General features: G+C 40.3%; 1 protein-coding gene across 5 annotated transcripts in view; it reads right to left on the reverse strand.

The window, feature by feature from the left end:
* Positions 1-16,223, reverse strand: part of shroom3 (shroom family member 3) — a 64,402-nt gene that overhangs the window by 2,225 nt on the left and 45,954 nt on the right. For 4 of the 5 annotated variants that reach the window (XM_073871506.1, XM_073871505.1, XM_073871507.1 and 1 more), the window contains 7 exons: positions 11,374-11,508; positions 7,318-10,297; positions 5,782-5,843; positions 4,707-5,480; positions 4,008-4,376; positions 463-565; positions 68-349 (listed from right to left, as the gene is read on the reverse strand). In XM_073871506.1, the coding sequence (XP_073727607.1) occupies positions 68-349; positions 463-565; positions 4,008-4,376; positions 4,707-5,480; positions 5,782-5,843; positions 7,318-10,297; positions 11,374-11,508 (4,705 nt within the window). Of the gene's footprint in view, positions 1-67; positions 350-462; positions 566-4,007; positions 4,377-4,706; positions 5,481-5,781; positions 5,844-7,317; positions 10,298-11,373; positions 11,509-14,310; positions 14,812-16,223 lie in introns of those variants that run through there. The other variant, XM_055179638.2, reaches the window with a different exon arrangement.

The following is a 16,223-nucleotide window of genomic DNA, read 5'->3' on the forward strand; positions in this document are numbered from 1 at the left end:
CAGAAAATATTTTATGCATGAAGATTTTCTGCAATCTTTGCATGCTAATGCGTTTAAGACTTCTCACCCTTTCTTCTGCGCTCTCTCGACTCTCTTTATCTCTGAGCGCAGTCAGCGCGTTCTCCACACGAGCGAGGCGTGCGCTCAGGGACAGCAGCAGGTTTACGATCTTCTCCAGGTCTCCGACAAACATGCGATATTTCTCTTTCTCATTGGGTTTACAACGTTCCTGAACTAAAGTGTCCATGCTGCCTCCCAGAGCGCTGAATCTCTTCAGTTGTTCTGCCAGCACCTGTCTCTCCACCTGCAGTGATTGTATGCTAGCGTGCAGTGCTTGCAACAGCTCCACCTGCAGGAGAGAGGGAAACATTGCATCTTATGATTTTTTGTGCTACTTGTGCTTTAAAAAAATGAATAAATCTGTGAATAAATGTAAAGAATGTTTATGAATATAAATCTGACCTTCTTTTGATTCATATAAGCCTCTTCATCATCCAGGTCCGTCTCCATTGTTCTTGGAACAGACTGTGAGCGAGTATCTGTGCTACCCAAACCATCTTGAGCCCTAATGGAGGTCAAACACATAAATGATGCATTATATTAGGAGATATTGGGTCTGCCAATGATGAGAATGATTGTCTTTATCACATATACACATACTGGTTTGATTCCCTTTCAGGAAGGTTTTCCCACGTAATAAAAATGTAGTATACTTTAGTATTTACTATAATAAAATGTAGTAAAATTCCTAAATGCGTAAATTGCTTACCACAGTAAATATTAAAGTATAGTACAATATATATAACAGTTTTTCAATCACTACACTGTAGTAGTTAATAGTAGTGTTTACCTTAGCATACATTAACAAAATGTAGTAATTACTATAATATACTATAATTTGCTACAGTTTACTATAATAAATATTAAAATACACAACAGTATTTATTACAGTTAATCAATTCACTATAGTTCATAGTAAAGAATGAATACTGTAGCATGCATTATAATAACAAAGTGTAGTAATTACTATAATATACTACAGTTTACTATAGTAACATTATTCAAGAGACTTTTTAATGTGGATTTCTCAGAGAAATATGGCTAAACTTAATAATATGGCTAAAACTATAATCTTAAACAGAGCATAAATAATTACACAATTAATTTCTCATTAACACAATAAAACAAATCGCACACCAAATATCAATTTAAAAACAAAATGTACATTCAAACATAATGTAATCGTTTAAAAGTAGAAAAAAGCTTTTTTTAAAGCATGTACTGCAGTATTATCATGGTAGTATAGTTGTATAGTAGTATAGATCAAAACATAATGACAGTACCATGTACTAAACCATAAAATAAAAACCAAAATAATCCATGCTAATAGTGTTTACTGTATTTTACACATGATTTGTTTCCATAATAAACAAAGCCCGTCACGTATATAAATTCACCATTTTGCGTATTTCAGTTTCAGCCGCTAGATGTCACTGTAGCGCCACGTTTATCTCCACACCGCCAATTACGCAGATGACTGAAATAAAATATGAGCGATTTAAACTACGAGTGTGTGAACAGATTCTGACCTCCGACAACAAAACAAGCTGAACATTTGAGAGATTCGAGGTGAGAGATTGAGTTTGTATTGAGTTCATATCGTGTATGAAGTAAAATAATTCAAATTTTCTTTGAAAAATAGCAGTGCTTCATATCAAAACTGCCGCGTGGGTTGATTTGTTTGGCGCTAGTTTGGCGCTGCTAGCAGAAAACCTTTTATAAATAAAAATACTGTATTATCTTTAACAAATGATTTTCTTCAAAACCAGCACCTTTACCCCTAAAGCAGGTTTTTTTTTAACTTTTTGTTGTCAGGCGAACCCTTTTGACCTCCCATCTAAAAAAACAATAGACACCACCATCACAGAAATTCTATTGGGTTTATTGGGAATTTTATTGGTTCTAATCAATGGAATATGGCCCAAACACGCTACAGTGTAGTGGTTTTAATGGTAAAAGCTAATGGTTCCTAACTTCCTATTGGTATTTTAATGGAAGCCATTAGAATTTTCTGTAATGGTTTAATTGTTTTTTCAGCAGGGCTCAATTATTTATTTGAAGTACAGTAAGTATTTTAATAATTTAATAGCACATTTGAATGTTTAACTTCAAAAACATATTTTTTCCGTTTTTGTTTTTATAAGTAGTATTTTACATTGCAAATTTGCACGAGTTCAGTCTTCTCGTAATTTTTTGTAATGGTCACGTGACACTCAGATTAAACATATAAAATATTGCTTTTTGTGTTTTTTATTTAGATTTTCTAATTTATTAATGCACATTTTTATTTAATTGTAACTATTTCGGTAACACTTTACAATAAGGTTGTATTAGTAAACATTGGTAAATACACTAACTAACTAACTAACATGAACAAACAATGAACAGTAGGCTATAAGTTTTCAGCATTTATTAATTTTTGTTAATGTCAATACAGTTATTCATGTTAGTTCATGGTGCATTAAAAAAAGTTACCAGCTACAAGGCTTGATTTTATAAATGTATTAGTAAATGCAGAGTTTAACACGACCTCTTGCTGGGTTCCCACACATTAGTTAATTTCAAATTCAAGGACCTTTCAAGGACTTTCCAGGTCTAATACCCTCAAATTCAAGGACTAAATGTGGGGACACATTTCAAGTGATGTTACATTGTGTTACTTTTTAAGATACATTGTTACAGTTCCCTTTTGAGGGAACTCGCGCTGCGTCACTGCAGTGACAATTTGGGGACGCCTCCAGGGGTAAGTGCATCTGAATGTGTATAACAAATTCAACCAATGGTGAGGATTAACAACTAATACAGGGTGACGCGGGAGCCAGGAAGTATATCGCTATCTGAAATATCGCCAAAGAAAGCGTTACAGGGAAGCAGGAAGTATGGCAAGGGAGACGCAACGTCTCGTTCCCTTTTAAGGGAACAAGAGTTACATACATAACCCGAGACGTTTTCATGTGTCAAACACAACTATGCAAAAAAGCATTTTGGTATGAATCAACATTCACACACAGAAGATATAAGCATTTAAAGCGAACAGTTTAGCACGTTTGCTTAAAAAGTCTAGAAATTTTATGATATCATCCTACACTACACAGGGAATAATATGGATTTTTTCAAGAAAATTCTTGCATAAAATATATTCAAGCACTTATACTGACCTGTATCTATGTATGTATATTTTCAAAAACTTGATGTATTGTTTATTGTTAGTTCATGTTAGCTAATGCATTACCTAATTGTTAACAAATACATCCTTATTGTATTGTAATGTTACCATTATTACCAATCAGCTCACTAACCCCATGCTATGCCCTCGCAAACTCCCATTTGTGAAACCGTGCTCTGAAGAGAAATTTTTTATTTGGGTGTGCAGAATACACAAAATACCAAAATAAGTAATGGCATTATTTTTTTTTGGACATATTTTATGTTAGTACACTGTAAGTGTAGGAAAATTTATATATTTCATGATCCATTGTTCTGAATAAGGCATTGTTGTGCCTGGACTTTTAAGCAATAAAATTAGGCCATGATGACCAAGGATCACAGGCAGATGCTTTTATCCAAAGTGACTTACAGTGCATTACAAAGTATGCGTGTCCCTTTGGTTCGAACTCATGAACTTTTGCACTGCTAACACAAGATCTACCACTAACCTATACAGGTGCACAAAGGTTTGTGACAAGGTTAAGATATCTTCTAAAACTCTTAATAGAGACATTTGTGAGATTTCTGGATCTTTAAAAATAATTAAGAAGATTACAAAGATCTCATCCTTGATTTTTCGTTCTTATACTTGGCTTTAAACAAAGCGCTGTTGTGTATATTTGGCATGCGAGCATGATATCTACCTGATAACTCAGTAACACTATATACTGTGCATGAGATTATCTGCTCGCTCTATCCGGCCCATGTGATTACACCTTCACCATCTGTTCAACTCTCACCTGTCACCTGAACCGCTCCCGCGCCTGTCGTGTTGCCACGGAGACAGCGAATGTGAGGGGAAGATGTCCTCCATCAGATCCAGGGTGGTTTTACCTGCCCAGGTTTCCAGGAGCGGGGTAAGGGATTTGTCTTTGCTAACCAGCTCTTGAGCTAAAGTCTCTACGAGGAGTTCGGCTTGAGTTCTCTCTCTTCTGGAGAGCAGTTGGTAGTCAAGTCCCAAAATCTGAGAGGTTTCCTCTTCTAGATGAGCATCACTTGGTGACACGAATTGATTCTCAGTGCTGATGTAGTCCGTGTTGTGAGTGGACGGAGGGTCAGAGGTCATTGACGGAGGTGTAAGGTCATTTAATGCCGGATTACCAGAATCACTAGAACAAATAAGGAAAATATTAATTTTATGTTTAGTTTGACAGCGAATAAAAGTCTGAGTACAATGTGATGTCGCCAAGTAGGAATATTGCTACAATATATTGCTGCATCCCAATTAGTCCAGTTATACTATGCACTAAAATGTATTATGTACTGCTTTTGTGATGGAAAAGTACATATATTTGAGTGCAAAGCAGTATGCATGTTGCAAAAACAACAAATCTAATGGTGACATGGTGGCCAAAGACTTTTGTCTTTATCAGAGGTCACCATCATTGGTGAACTCTGGTCTTTATATATAAACACACACACTCCTATTCGCATATTACCTTATAGGCCTCAATGATCTTGAAAACTGTAGAGCTTCTGTTAGACCCAAGTCCTCCTCGGCTGAAAATGTGGGAGGTGGTGGAGGAGGAGGAAAGTCCTCTGTAATCTCAGTCTCTTTGATCGGTAATGGTGGTGGTGGGGGAGAAGGTGGAGGTGAGGCTAAAAACACTTCATCTTGTAACAAAGTTGGACTGTGAACATCCTGAAGACTAGACTCGGATATCCGAAGAGAGATGAGTGGCTTTGTTTGCGAGCCTGGACTTTTGGGGAGGGTGGAAGGCCTTGAATCGGATGGCCTTGCGAGTGGATTAGACGAGGGAGTGTCTACAACTTGAGGGTGTGGAGGTGACGGGGTGAAGGTGGACTTTGATGTTGCGGGAACCACCGAACATGCAAAGTCCTTCAGCGTGTCTTCTGAAGTGCTGGTGTCGTTGGAGTTCTGTCGCCTCACTCCTGGCGTTCCAGACGGATTCTTCGGACTTTGGGGGCCGGTTTCCGGAAAAGCAATGAAATCTAGGTTTGGCTGACACAGTCCTTCTCCATTATGCCAGTCTTGTGTGGCGGCAGTGCCTGGAGAAGTAAAAGGGCAAGGGAGTCCCACAGACGCTGCCAGACCAGATGCACTTTGCGCCCTGGGCCGGTCAGAATGTCTTTGACGCTCTCTCCTCACCACAGGTGCGTTTTGCTGGACAGGACCCCGGTTTAACGGATAACTCTTTTGTGGAATTGCTGTATATAACGATGATTGTTTGGGTGCAGTATTCTCCAGCAGCCTATTAAACAAACAATAAAATAAGAATATTCAGTAAGAGTTGCCATCTCTTTGATAAATATTTAGCACTCTCAAAGCAATGCTCAATTCTTGACTGATCTACACATACAGTAGATGTCTATCCCTTGACGATTGTCTGATTTGAAACATTAGAAGCCGCACAGAACATAAACTTAAATTGTCCAATGATTAGTTTGGACAGATTAAAGATGTAATTGTATTGTACTATAACAAACCACTTGTTATGTAAAATCTGTGTGGGAAATAATGTCTATGGATGGATGGGAATTATATATACAAACCTGTTGTCTAAGGATTCCTTGGAGCCAACCACAAACATTTGAGGGTCTCTGGCCATAAAGTCCTAAACAAAGAGATCAAAAGAACAAAAATAATTTTCTTTGAGCAGGTAGAAAATTGAAGCACTTTAGGGTATGGTAAGATTCAAATACCAGGAACAGGAAGTTAATCATTATTTCAAGGTTACCGCTTAAGTTTAGAGAATATTGGCTCATTCATTTTCATTTCAAACGCATGCCATGATAACTGATAAACCAACATCCGGAAAAAAAAAAAAGAGAGAGAGAGAGAGAGAGAGCGCGAAAGCGAGCACGTCAACATCCTCATAACTGAGCTATGCTGTATTCAGTTAAACAGGAGCTGCAAGCAATTGCATAAACTATCACCAAAATGGTGTTTGCGTACTATTTATTTATGGTCTTTGTGCATGTGTTGTTTATTTATCGGCAATAACAATATTTAAGTAGCAAAGTCATCATGCTGGTATTTTATCTACAGCTTGAACAAGTGCCAAATTTGGAAACGTTGGCATAGTCTGGGATTTCAAAGGACAGTTATATCCACTGTACTCGGAGATATCAGAACCATTTGTTTACATAAAGGATAATTATTCTGAGATAAATGGTCTTCTTAACCATTCCAAATATTTCAAACCCAAAACCATGACGGTTTGCCCATTATCTTCAGCTCTTTCCCCCGGGCACAGGAGTGCAGTTATCTGTTGCAGCCCAGGCTTAGTGGCACCAGACAGGAAGTGAGAAGCATTGGCCTCTTCCTGTGGCCAACTGGGGGTGGGCATCAAAATCATTATCTGCCCATCTTAGCTCATCAGTAAGAACTGAGAATCTGACAGAACAATTGCTCTGCTAGGTATTCCAAGGAAAGCTTTTTCTTTCCATTATTACTTGAAAAAATGTAATGCGGTAACAAACACCAGCTTGAATTTCTTTGGGGTTTCATAAGTAACAGATTATACTGAAAGATCTATGGGGGTAGGTTTTTAAAAAAGGTTTTGACCCATATCCATTCCTGCTATGCACCAGCTCCAGGAGAATAAACCTCTGGACCCTCCACAAAGCTTGTAATACTTAAGTAGGTAGGAGGAAAGATTTTATCATAGTTTGGTTAGAGAGAACTGGGTGTGGAGAGAGTTTCATCCTTGGAGAAAGACAAATTATATTCAGTTCTGAGATACTGGAAGTTTTTCTTTGTTTAACTAGGGGGAAACTAATTTCTTCATGAGTGAGTAATCCCTTTTAACAATGCAATAGGGATTAAAATGAGCAAATTTGCTTTGCCGTGAAGGTTACTGTTTAACTTTGTGTGCTATGACATCATGTCACAAAGATCTGACCAGCGACACCAGGAAAGTCCAACTGGCCTTTTTTGCCATCTAATCTCTGTAAATGCTTGGCTGGGAAACAGACAGGTCAAAGACTAATGTTAATTTTAAAATCTAAATCAGAACAAAAAAAATCTATATTGTGAAAAACTTTCACAATAGGCAAACACTAAGAAAGAATTAATATTCATGTTACCAGATTAAAGTTCTCCACTGACGGAGACGATCTGGAACGGAAGTGCTGAGGACCTGGCCATTCTTCACTATGGTCCAGCAGATCCTCAGCTGAAGCTGACCTCCCCGAGCTTCTCGCTGATGTGGCTCTCTCAAAAACTGCCTCAAGGTGCTGAAGAATGGGATGTCCGGCTAGGGCTGGGCCTGGGATGTTTGCAGTGATGGGTTTGTCAGTTACTGGTTTCTTAGGCTCACATGTGTTGCTTTGAGACTGATGGCCAATGGGGAACTCAGACTGTGTGGGATGTTGTCTGATTTGGTAAAAAGAGCTTTGCATTGCTGTTGGAAGGGTGGAACTTTTCTGAACACCACCAGAGAGACTATCATATCCTGACTCTTGCAAAGAGCACATACTTAAAGTGGAAGTTAGGCCCTGTGAGTCAGTTGAAGAGGCTGAGTGTACATAAGCGCTTTGTGGGCGGTTGGAGCGTCCATTAACTCTTCGACCTGTTTTACGTTCCATGTACTCAACAAGGGCATCTTGCTGCATCTGCCTCAAATCAGGCCTTGAGGCAAATCTGGAGTCAGCATTACGATTTGCTACCTGTTCAAACATCCTGCGCCGGTCTGCAACACTGGTTTCACTTGACAGTAACTGCTGGGTAGCTTTCCTCTCAGCCTGAATGTTTTCGTTGGTCAACACTCCAACTTCATGCATATTTTCTGGCTCAGAGTAAGATCGTTTCTTCTTTTCCATTGTAAATCGTTTACGTCCACAAATGCGCATTACAGGAGGTCCCACAGCTGGGACAATGGGGAGTTCAGGAGGAGTGGTTCTATTTGGTATATCAACAGGTACAACATGTCGTTCTTTTGGAGTGTGTGGGGAAGTAGCAGGTTTAGGACTTGTATTGGGTCCTTTCCTCTCCAGGGACATGTGTTTTGCTTGCAATGGTGGAGGGTTAATACTAAGGTCAGGTCTTCTGAAGGAGGTAGACCTCAGCACCTTAGATTGGGCATCTTTAATGCTATCTCTGTATTCTCTGTTAAAAGATGGGTCATTGATAGTGCCTGAGATGCTATGAAAGTCGCCTTTCCCATGGAAGTCTTTGCCATTTTCTTCACCAAGCTGGAAAGTGCTTTTACTTCTTTGAAGGGTTATAGCAGGGTCTTTTGGGTGACGATTATGGGCATAATCACTACTCCCACGTCTCAACCGCAAATCTTGCTGCACTTCTACATGCCCATCATAGCTTGCCTTGCTAGAGGTACTCCGTGTTCTCCCAGGAGGGACAGAGCTCTCCAACGTGTTGTGCAGGTCCTCTACACCAGAAAGAGAGCTCTTGGCACTGAGAGGTCTTTGCGCTTGACGAGTTGTAGAGTTAAGGCGAGATACACTGCTATGACTGCGAGGTTTAACTTGCTGCCTTTCAAAATGACTTACTTTCTCCTGCACAGACATGCTACGTTCACTCTGAAAACTGGATTGGCTAACTGTACTTTCAGGACTGGCACATCGTTGAACTTCAGCAAGTGCATTTTCCAGTCTGGTCAGGGGATGATCAAGGTCCTGACCTCTCTGCTGCAAAGCCATGGAATCACTGTAGTGTCTTGAATGTTTAATTATGTGGTCACTTCCTTGTGTTTGGACTAAGTTTCCTTTGTAAATTTGTCCAACCTGTCCCAGTGGTACTCTCCCACCTGAATAAAGTGTCTCTGGATGACTGTTTCTCTCATTGTATTTGCTTTGTTCTTCATCTTTGGGTTGCCTGCAGTTGTCATAAACTTCCATGCCATGGGAGAGGCTTGATTTTTCACTTCTTGATTGAACAGTAGTGTAGGGGTCCCTTCTCTCCAGGACTACAGATGTTCCTTGTGGCTGCAAATGAGAGCGGTAAACAGTTTTCACTTGAGTGTCATCTTGTACTCTCTCTGAGAGTTTAGGTTGGGCTGAAATGTGGGGATGGACAGAGCTTGGGCTGGGACCATTGCTTTGGTATCCATTTTCAACTGTGACCCTGTCCTCGCTTGCATTTCCACCCAAGTGGTCACAGTGAGAGTTTTTGTTCTCCTTGGCCAGTGCTGGGTAAATTGTACCAGAGCTAGGGTTGCTAGTTGGAATTTGTGCAAAATGTGGCTCGGGTGGTGGAACAGGGTATATGCTGGTGGGCAACATGAGGCGGCCAGGTTGTGCGGCCTGAGGAATACTCTGTTTGGGTTTGATTGTGGGGCTACTTTCAGGGCTTTTTTCGATCACAGTGTGCAGCTGACCTTCAGCTCCAAAGGAGGACTTTCCTGTTGCTACAGAACTGCTTGAGTGATGCCAGGAACCCTTATGAAGTGCCCGCTGTGACCGAGCATGCTCAAGACTCGACCAAGAGTTAGGACGTTCATGATTACGAATTGCTGCATAGCTGTCACTGCGTAATGGAGGCGCTGGTACCCCCTTTATATTTTCATAAGATAACTGGTTGGGTGTTGGATCCCAGACTGGCCCAGCGCTGTGACGTTGCGAGCTGGTGGTGCCTCCACTGCTGCCACTACTGTTGCTGCCACGATGACAGATGCCCTGGACACTTGCACTTCTAGACTGCGTTCTGTTTTCATTGGTTCTCATTAGTGCTGCTGAGCTGACATCGTGCTCTTCAGAAACACCCTGTTGCGGGTCGTAGACTGTACGTACATAGCGTATATCTGCCTGCTGCATTCCTTCTTTCTGTGGAACATTTTCCATGGAATATGACCTCTCTTTGTTAAATGATGGTGCAGCCGTAAGGTACTCTGGGATACTGGAGCTGGTCGAGAAGGAACTGTATGCAGAATCTCGCTTACTGTGCAGGTGATCGATGCTGCTGGAGGATTTGGAAGATGATAGTTGATAGCAGGAGCTATAGACAGGATGAGTTTGATCCAGACTTTCCATGCTTCCCCGGGAACTATATTGATCTGGGCTCTTTCTAAGAAATCCTGTCTCATACCCTGAAAGGTCTGTAGTAGAAGCACTGCAAATAAACGAAAAAGAGAGTTAAGTAATATATTGTGATCTAAGAAAATAGTTCTAATGTACCTGGGTAAAATGTAATGTAATACTTAAATAAGCTAAAGGTGTAATTGGACCACAGAGCTAATGAAATTACTGAGATAAAGAATTATCTTGAAAAATTAGATACTATTGTACACTTTGATTGGCTCCATAAACATCAATTACTGCTTCTTGGGAAATAGGCCATGTGCCCTTTGCCATTCTTTGTTGTCTGTACCTGTCTAAACTATTCATTAGAAAGATTTGAGATCAGATATGTCTGGTGTTGATTACACAACAGAGAGCTCCACAGGGGTCTTGTGAATACTGCAATGGATTTTTTCCCTTCTTGCTACAGTATGCCTTTTCTGGCATAATGATAACATGTTATATCGGTTAACCTTTGCCTTCTTAAATCTGTAACCATAAAGTTTGATAAGTGTGTTGTGCGTAACAGTGATGCCTTAGGTCTGCTTTGGCAGCTGCCCTTTTATGGCTATGTGGTTGCAGAAGTTGGACTGGGTTAGCTGGCATCAGACTGGTATTTCTGCTGGCACAATTAAAATGATGTCAACGACCCATTGTCAACAGCCTTACAGTCACCCCTCCTTAAAAACTGAACTCAACCAATCAGAGATCAGTCCACTAAACAATGACCACCAGGTCTCAGAATGTGGCACGCTATTGGCGTAGCCCACAGTGATCATCGCCATGGGAACTTTTGGAAGGTTGTGAAGGGAGTGTCATCCCAAAGAATGTTTATTCATTATACTCTGCGCCAAATGCCTTGCTCCCTGGATCTCTAAATGTTTTTCTCCCAGTGTCATCATTGATGGCCCTTGAATGTTCTGGTCTAAATACTGTGATAATGACTGAGATAACACGCACACAACATTCATCACATTGCAGCCAAAAATAAAAGGTTTGTGAATGTTTGAGGTAAAGTGGCAGCTAAATAAATTGTGTCCACTGCACAATGCAGATTTGATTTGATTGTTAAAGGTTCATGTAAGTAATTTTCTTCTAAATAGAACAGATAACTAGTAAACTACTGACCTTGAGTGGTAGTTCTGGTGCCAGGCGGCTCCCACACCACCCTGGGTGACTTGCATCATGCTGTCAGAGTCCTGAGGGCCGTCACCAAGCTTTGTTGAATGCCAGGAATGAGGTCGAGAACCAGGCTCACCCCGTCTGAGAGAGAGAGCGAGAGAGAGAGAGAGGCAGTTGAGAACATGCAGAAGTACACAGAGGAAGCAAGACATGGATACATGTTACAATTGCGTTTTATTTTTCAAAATTTGGAATGTCAATCTACCCCTTTTACTGTATTTATCAATGCAATTTGAAGCTGAATCTATACTCAAGGAAAGATAGGATAATGGATTTAAAGTGCCCTTTAAAGAGAAAAGTGGGCAAACTTTTCTTACTTGAGGGCAACATCAGGTTTTGAAATAAAGGCAAAGGTCCGCATACTATGAAGAACGAATGTAGTTTTATTTTTTCCGAATTAACACAGTTACTACTTTACTATAGACTTTTATCTACACCATACTTTTAAACTCTAGCTTTGCTAGATAAGGATTATGTTATTAAAACATCAGGTAAGCAGTTTTTGGTCTTTAAAAATGCCAATATTTCTTTGCAAATAACACATACTGGCTCCTGTCTGATGTCAGGGAAGTATGTTTGTGTCATTATTTTGTTTTAAAAATGCAACATTCTGTGATGTTTTTTATTTTGTTGCACCCTGGTGCATTTATTTTCCAGTCGAGTTTTTCAGGGCTAGCGACATCTTTTAGGCTTGGTGTTGTTGCATCAAAAAAGTCATTCTGGACCAAAATCTTACACTGTTTAATATAATTATAAACTGCTTTGCGGGCCGGATTAAAGTGCTCTGCCGACCACCCAAAGTTTGGCCACCTCTGGTATACTGTCTTAAAACCAGATTCTCATTGTGTACACACCAGCAAACACTGATCATGTTACAGATTTTGTTCAGATTTGTGTTTGTTTTCCAAAATAAATGCATTTAAAAACATTTATCCCAGAGCATGGTTCTTCAACGGGAGGTCCGGAGACCTTTGGGTATCCGTGGTGGTTTAAATGGGGGTTCCGTTTTTTGTGTTCTTCTAGAACTGTGGCATTCTAGGCTTCTGAACTGAACTTGGACCCCTTAAGTTCTTGAATGTCAGTACCAAACAGCAAAGCATAGCCTACATGTGGTTATAGAGCAAGCCAACAGTGGGTAAAAATTTAGTTAGACACGTCACAAATGGTCATGGATAATGGTTGAGACTTTTTTAGTCATTCTGAGACTAAGATATCACCAATTTCAAGGAGATAGCAAATTTTGGTAAATCTGTGTTTGGGGAACTGTAACGTTTTCTAAAAAGATGCACCTAGAAAATTTAGACCAATCCAATTTTTCAGGTCAGTGGATTGCCTTTTGTTTCCCTTGCAACCCACTCCACTGAACTTTAACCCTGCTCTGTGAAGACAGATTAGACATTGTATTCCAACACATCTGGCTTTCAAGAAATGTTTTTATGGTAGCAACTCTCTTTTTGTTTTACACAGCCTACACTTTCCTTATCACCAGGGTAAAGTTGGACAAGATTGTCATGATGACTCCCACAATAAAATTTTAGCAAGTATTTTGCAATCATCAAGTAATTTAGGAAAAGTCAACAGACAGCTGTAATTCTTCTAAACTATTCAGAGTGGTTATGTTTACATGCACAAAATTTTGTCAATCCAACCATTGCAGGTTACGACAATGCATGTACCATAAACATTGCAATCTAATTAAAATGTTCGTTTACATATACATTCTATATAATCCGAACCAAACGTCTGCACAAGCGCACAGCCAGGGTTGCCAGATTTGTATATCAAAACCAGCCCAATGGACATTCAAAACTAGCCCAAAAGCATCTTAATGGCTATTCAGAGCCCAAATCATTCGATCTTTAACCCGCAGAAAAAAATCAACTTGCGGAAACAGTTTAAAAGTAGCCAAAATCTGAACCCCGTCAAAAAGCAGAGTATTTGGCTACTTAGTCCACATAATCTCTTGTCGAGTTCACGCTTTATCTGAGTTGGAGAAAGTTGTTCTTATTTCAGATATAGTCAAAGAAATCACACTTCTTGAAAGGCATGATGCAATTTTATTGCTTTATGTAATGTTATAAAAGAAATGAACGCTGTAAAATGTACAGCATGTGACCCAATTACCTTTATAGTGCGTGTTGCCATTGCTATGCCACACGAGAATCATGTGATACGTAAATATGAGGTAAATATAAGACGTGAACTTTAGCACATGTGTTTACATGCGTACTTTTCTCCTGCTGATCGGATCACAGATCGGAGTAAACCACCACTTTCAATATGATGGAAACTTGCATTTGATTGACCTTAATCAATATGTTTACATGAAGGCTTTTCAATCTGATTGAGCCATCAATACAATTACAAACAGATTATTTGGTTGTATGTAAACATACCTAGTGACAGGTGTCTGTAATCTGAAAACGATTAACACACCGCAGTATTTGTGCACCATGCAGACAACAAAAAAATGCTTTGGACCATCTAAGAGGGTAAACAGTAGCACTGATCTTGAACAACTTATGCAGGCATTTCATTTGGGGAGGATTACTGCAGCATTTCTGGAATACTTGCTATATCCATTAATCACAGATTGGGGTTCCTTGCATGGGTAGGAAACACTAAATTACAATATGGTTACATTTCAGAAATAAGAATCAGAAAGTCCATTCACGGCCATGTAAGAATGTAAAACACATAGCCCTAAATTATCCAGTTATGCACCTTTCAGGGGCTTGAACATCTTTCGGGTAGCCAAACTCTTTAGCTACTATTCCTACTTCATTAAGTCCTCATAATGCCATTGACTACAAATTGTAACACTATATACATTCCCCCCAACACATTGCTTCCTAGTCTTACTGAGTACCCTACAACTGTTACCTGGTAGTAAGCCTCAGCACTTTTGAGATAAGTCCAGTGGCCAGACCGTTGACGCTGGTCTGAGACGGTGTCTTGCACAGTGCTCCATCCGATCGTCCAAGATTTGATTTCTGCTTCTTCCGCAACTTTTTGCGGTAAAAGGCCCCGAGCAGCTCCATGGCGTCTCAACCGTCTCCCGATAAACTGAGAGTAAAATGGGAGGTGGCAGGCAGGGTTGACGGGGTACAGCTCAGCGACGCAGAGATTGTTAAAATACGCAATTAAACGTCATTAAAATGAGACGATAAGGCCTAGAGTAAACATCCTGCCTCGCCAGCCCAAGACTCAGAACAAACATCAAAAATGGAGATAGCCAAAGTCAGGAGAGGAGTGAAGAAGACAAAAAAAGCTTCCTTCATGAGGCAGAGAGGAAAGAATGAGCTGGAGAATAGGACACAATGCAAACAACGAGACAAAGTCTGATGAAAAGTAATCTAATGCAATGCCTAATTTAGAGTGATTTACCCATAGACAACTGGAAGCAAATGTAACACATGATAGCATGAGTTCATAACACCGAACAAAGACTGCCCTGTATATCTTTCTCTCATCCTTTCTTTTTCTCCCTTGTCGTCATCATGATTATCCTTTTAACACGTGATCCCAGACAAGTCAACAACCCAATCCGTGCCCAGAGGGCATTATGGGAGCAGAAGGGCCACAGAGCTCCATCTTCAGGGTGTGTCGCAGGGTTGCTTTCATGTGCCACTGACAGCCGTCTCCGGGCCTGAGGGTAATAAGGGCAGGTGTCCTCACTTGTCTGCGAAAAAAGGCCACTGGACTTGGGAAATGTGGTGACATGTTGCTCAGTTTTCCCTTGTGAGCAAGTATTAAGAATCAGAAATTGCTTGATAACAAAGGAGGTTTTCTTTCACAAATACATCACACAGTGGTGCACATCCAATCATTCCACCCATATCCTAAAGGACACCAGGATATTCCCTTTTCGCCACGCTCTCATGGTAACCTGGTAACCTGACCCCTGGGAATCCAAAGGGTCTGACCCACAAAAACACCCTACCCAAAACCGCCTTTTCGTCGCCTCCGCTGGGCCAGACTGCAAAGGGTGTGTCTCACTGCAGAAACCTTATCTGATCCTTGGGAACTCGGCTCGTCATCTGAACTAATCGGTTTGATCTGAGAGGAAACTGAAATTGGAGAATTGGATTATACTTGGGAGGGGGGTCTGTATGGTTTGAGAGGATGGAGGTTGTTAAACACTGTCTGTCTGGAATTCGAACAATCACAAAGTGATGTTGGGTTAGATGTAGTTTAGTGATGAAGTACTACTAAGACAAGTAGGGGGAGGTTATTTTTATAGCACAGGATGCATTCTAGTTTGCATATTTTGCTAAGTACTTTTGCTAAGTTAAGTACTTTGGTCATGGGAAGTATATCATTTTTGCGAGCAGAAATATAAAAGCCAATCCATCTGATCACAGACAGATCACTGGCCCTGCGTCTACCAAAGCATTTTTTCTTGAGGCCAGCATATTTTTCAAATAAGATTAAAAATAATGCATAAATGCATAAGTAATCAATCTTTTTAATGGATCCAAGTGTTACTGATAACGTTCACCTCGCACATAGTGTTTTGATTGGAAGAATACACTACAATACATCACTTCCGGTCAGTGGGTTGCATTCGTTTCAGTCGCCCAAGTGAAAATTTTTAATGCATCAGAAACTCATATCGAATCCGAAAATGTTGCATTCGCAGACGATCACAATCTAATGCTGACTCTCCACAGGAAATGAATGACTTCCGGTTAGTGGCCGTCATTGGTCATTCCCACTTTATAAAATGTAAAGGACACAGAGAAGATCTTGGGTGTTCATACATATTCTCTGACTTTCCTTCTCCTATAACCCAA

This window comes from Misgurnus anguillicaudatus, chromosome 9 (genome assembly GCF_027580225.2).
Source record: "Misgurnus anguillicaudatus chromosome 9, ASM2758022v2, whole genome shotgun sequence".
Lineage (NCBI taxonomy): Eukaryota > Metazoa > Chordata > Actinopteri > Cypriniformes > Cobitidae > Misgurnus > Misgurnus anguillicaudatus.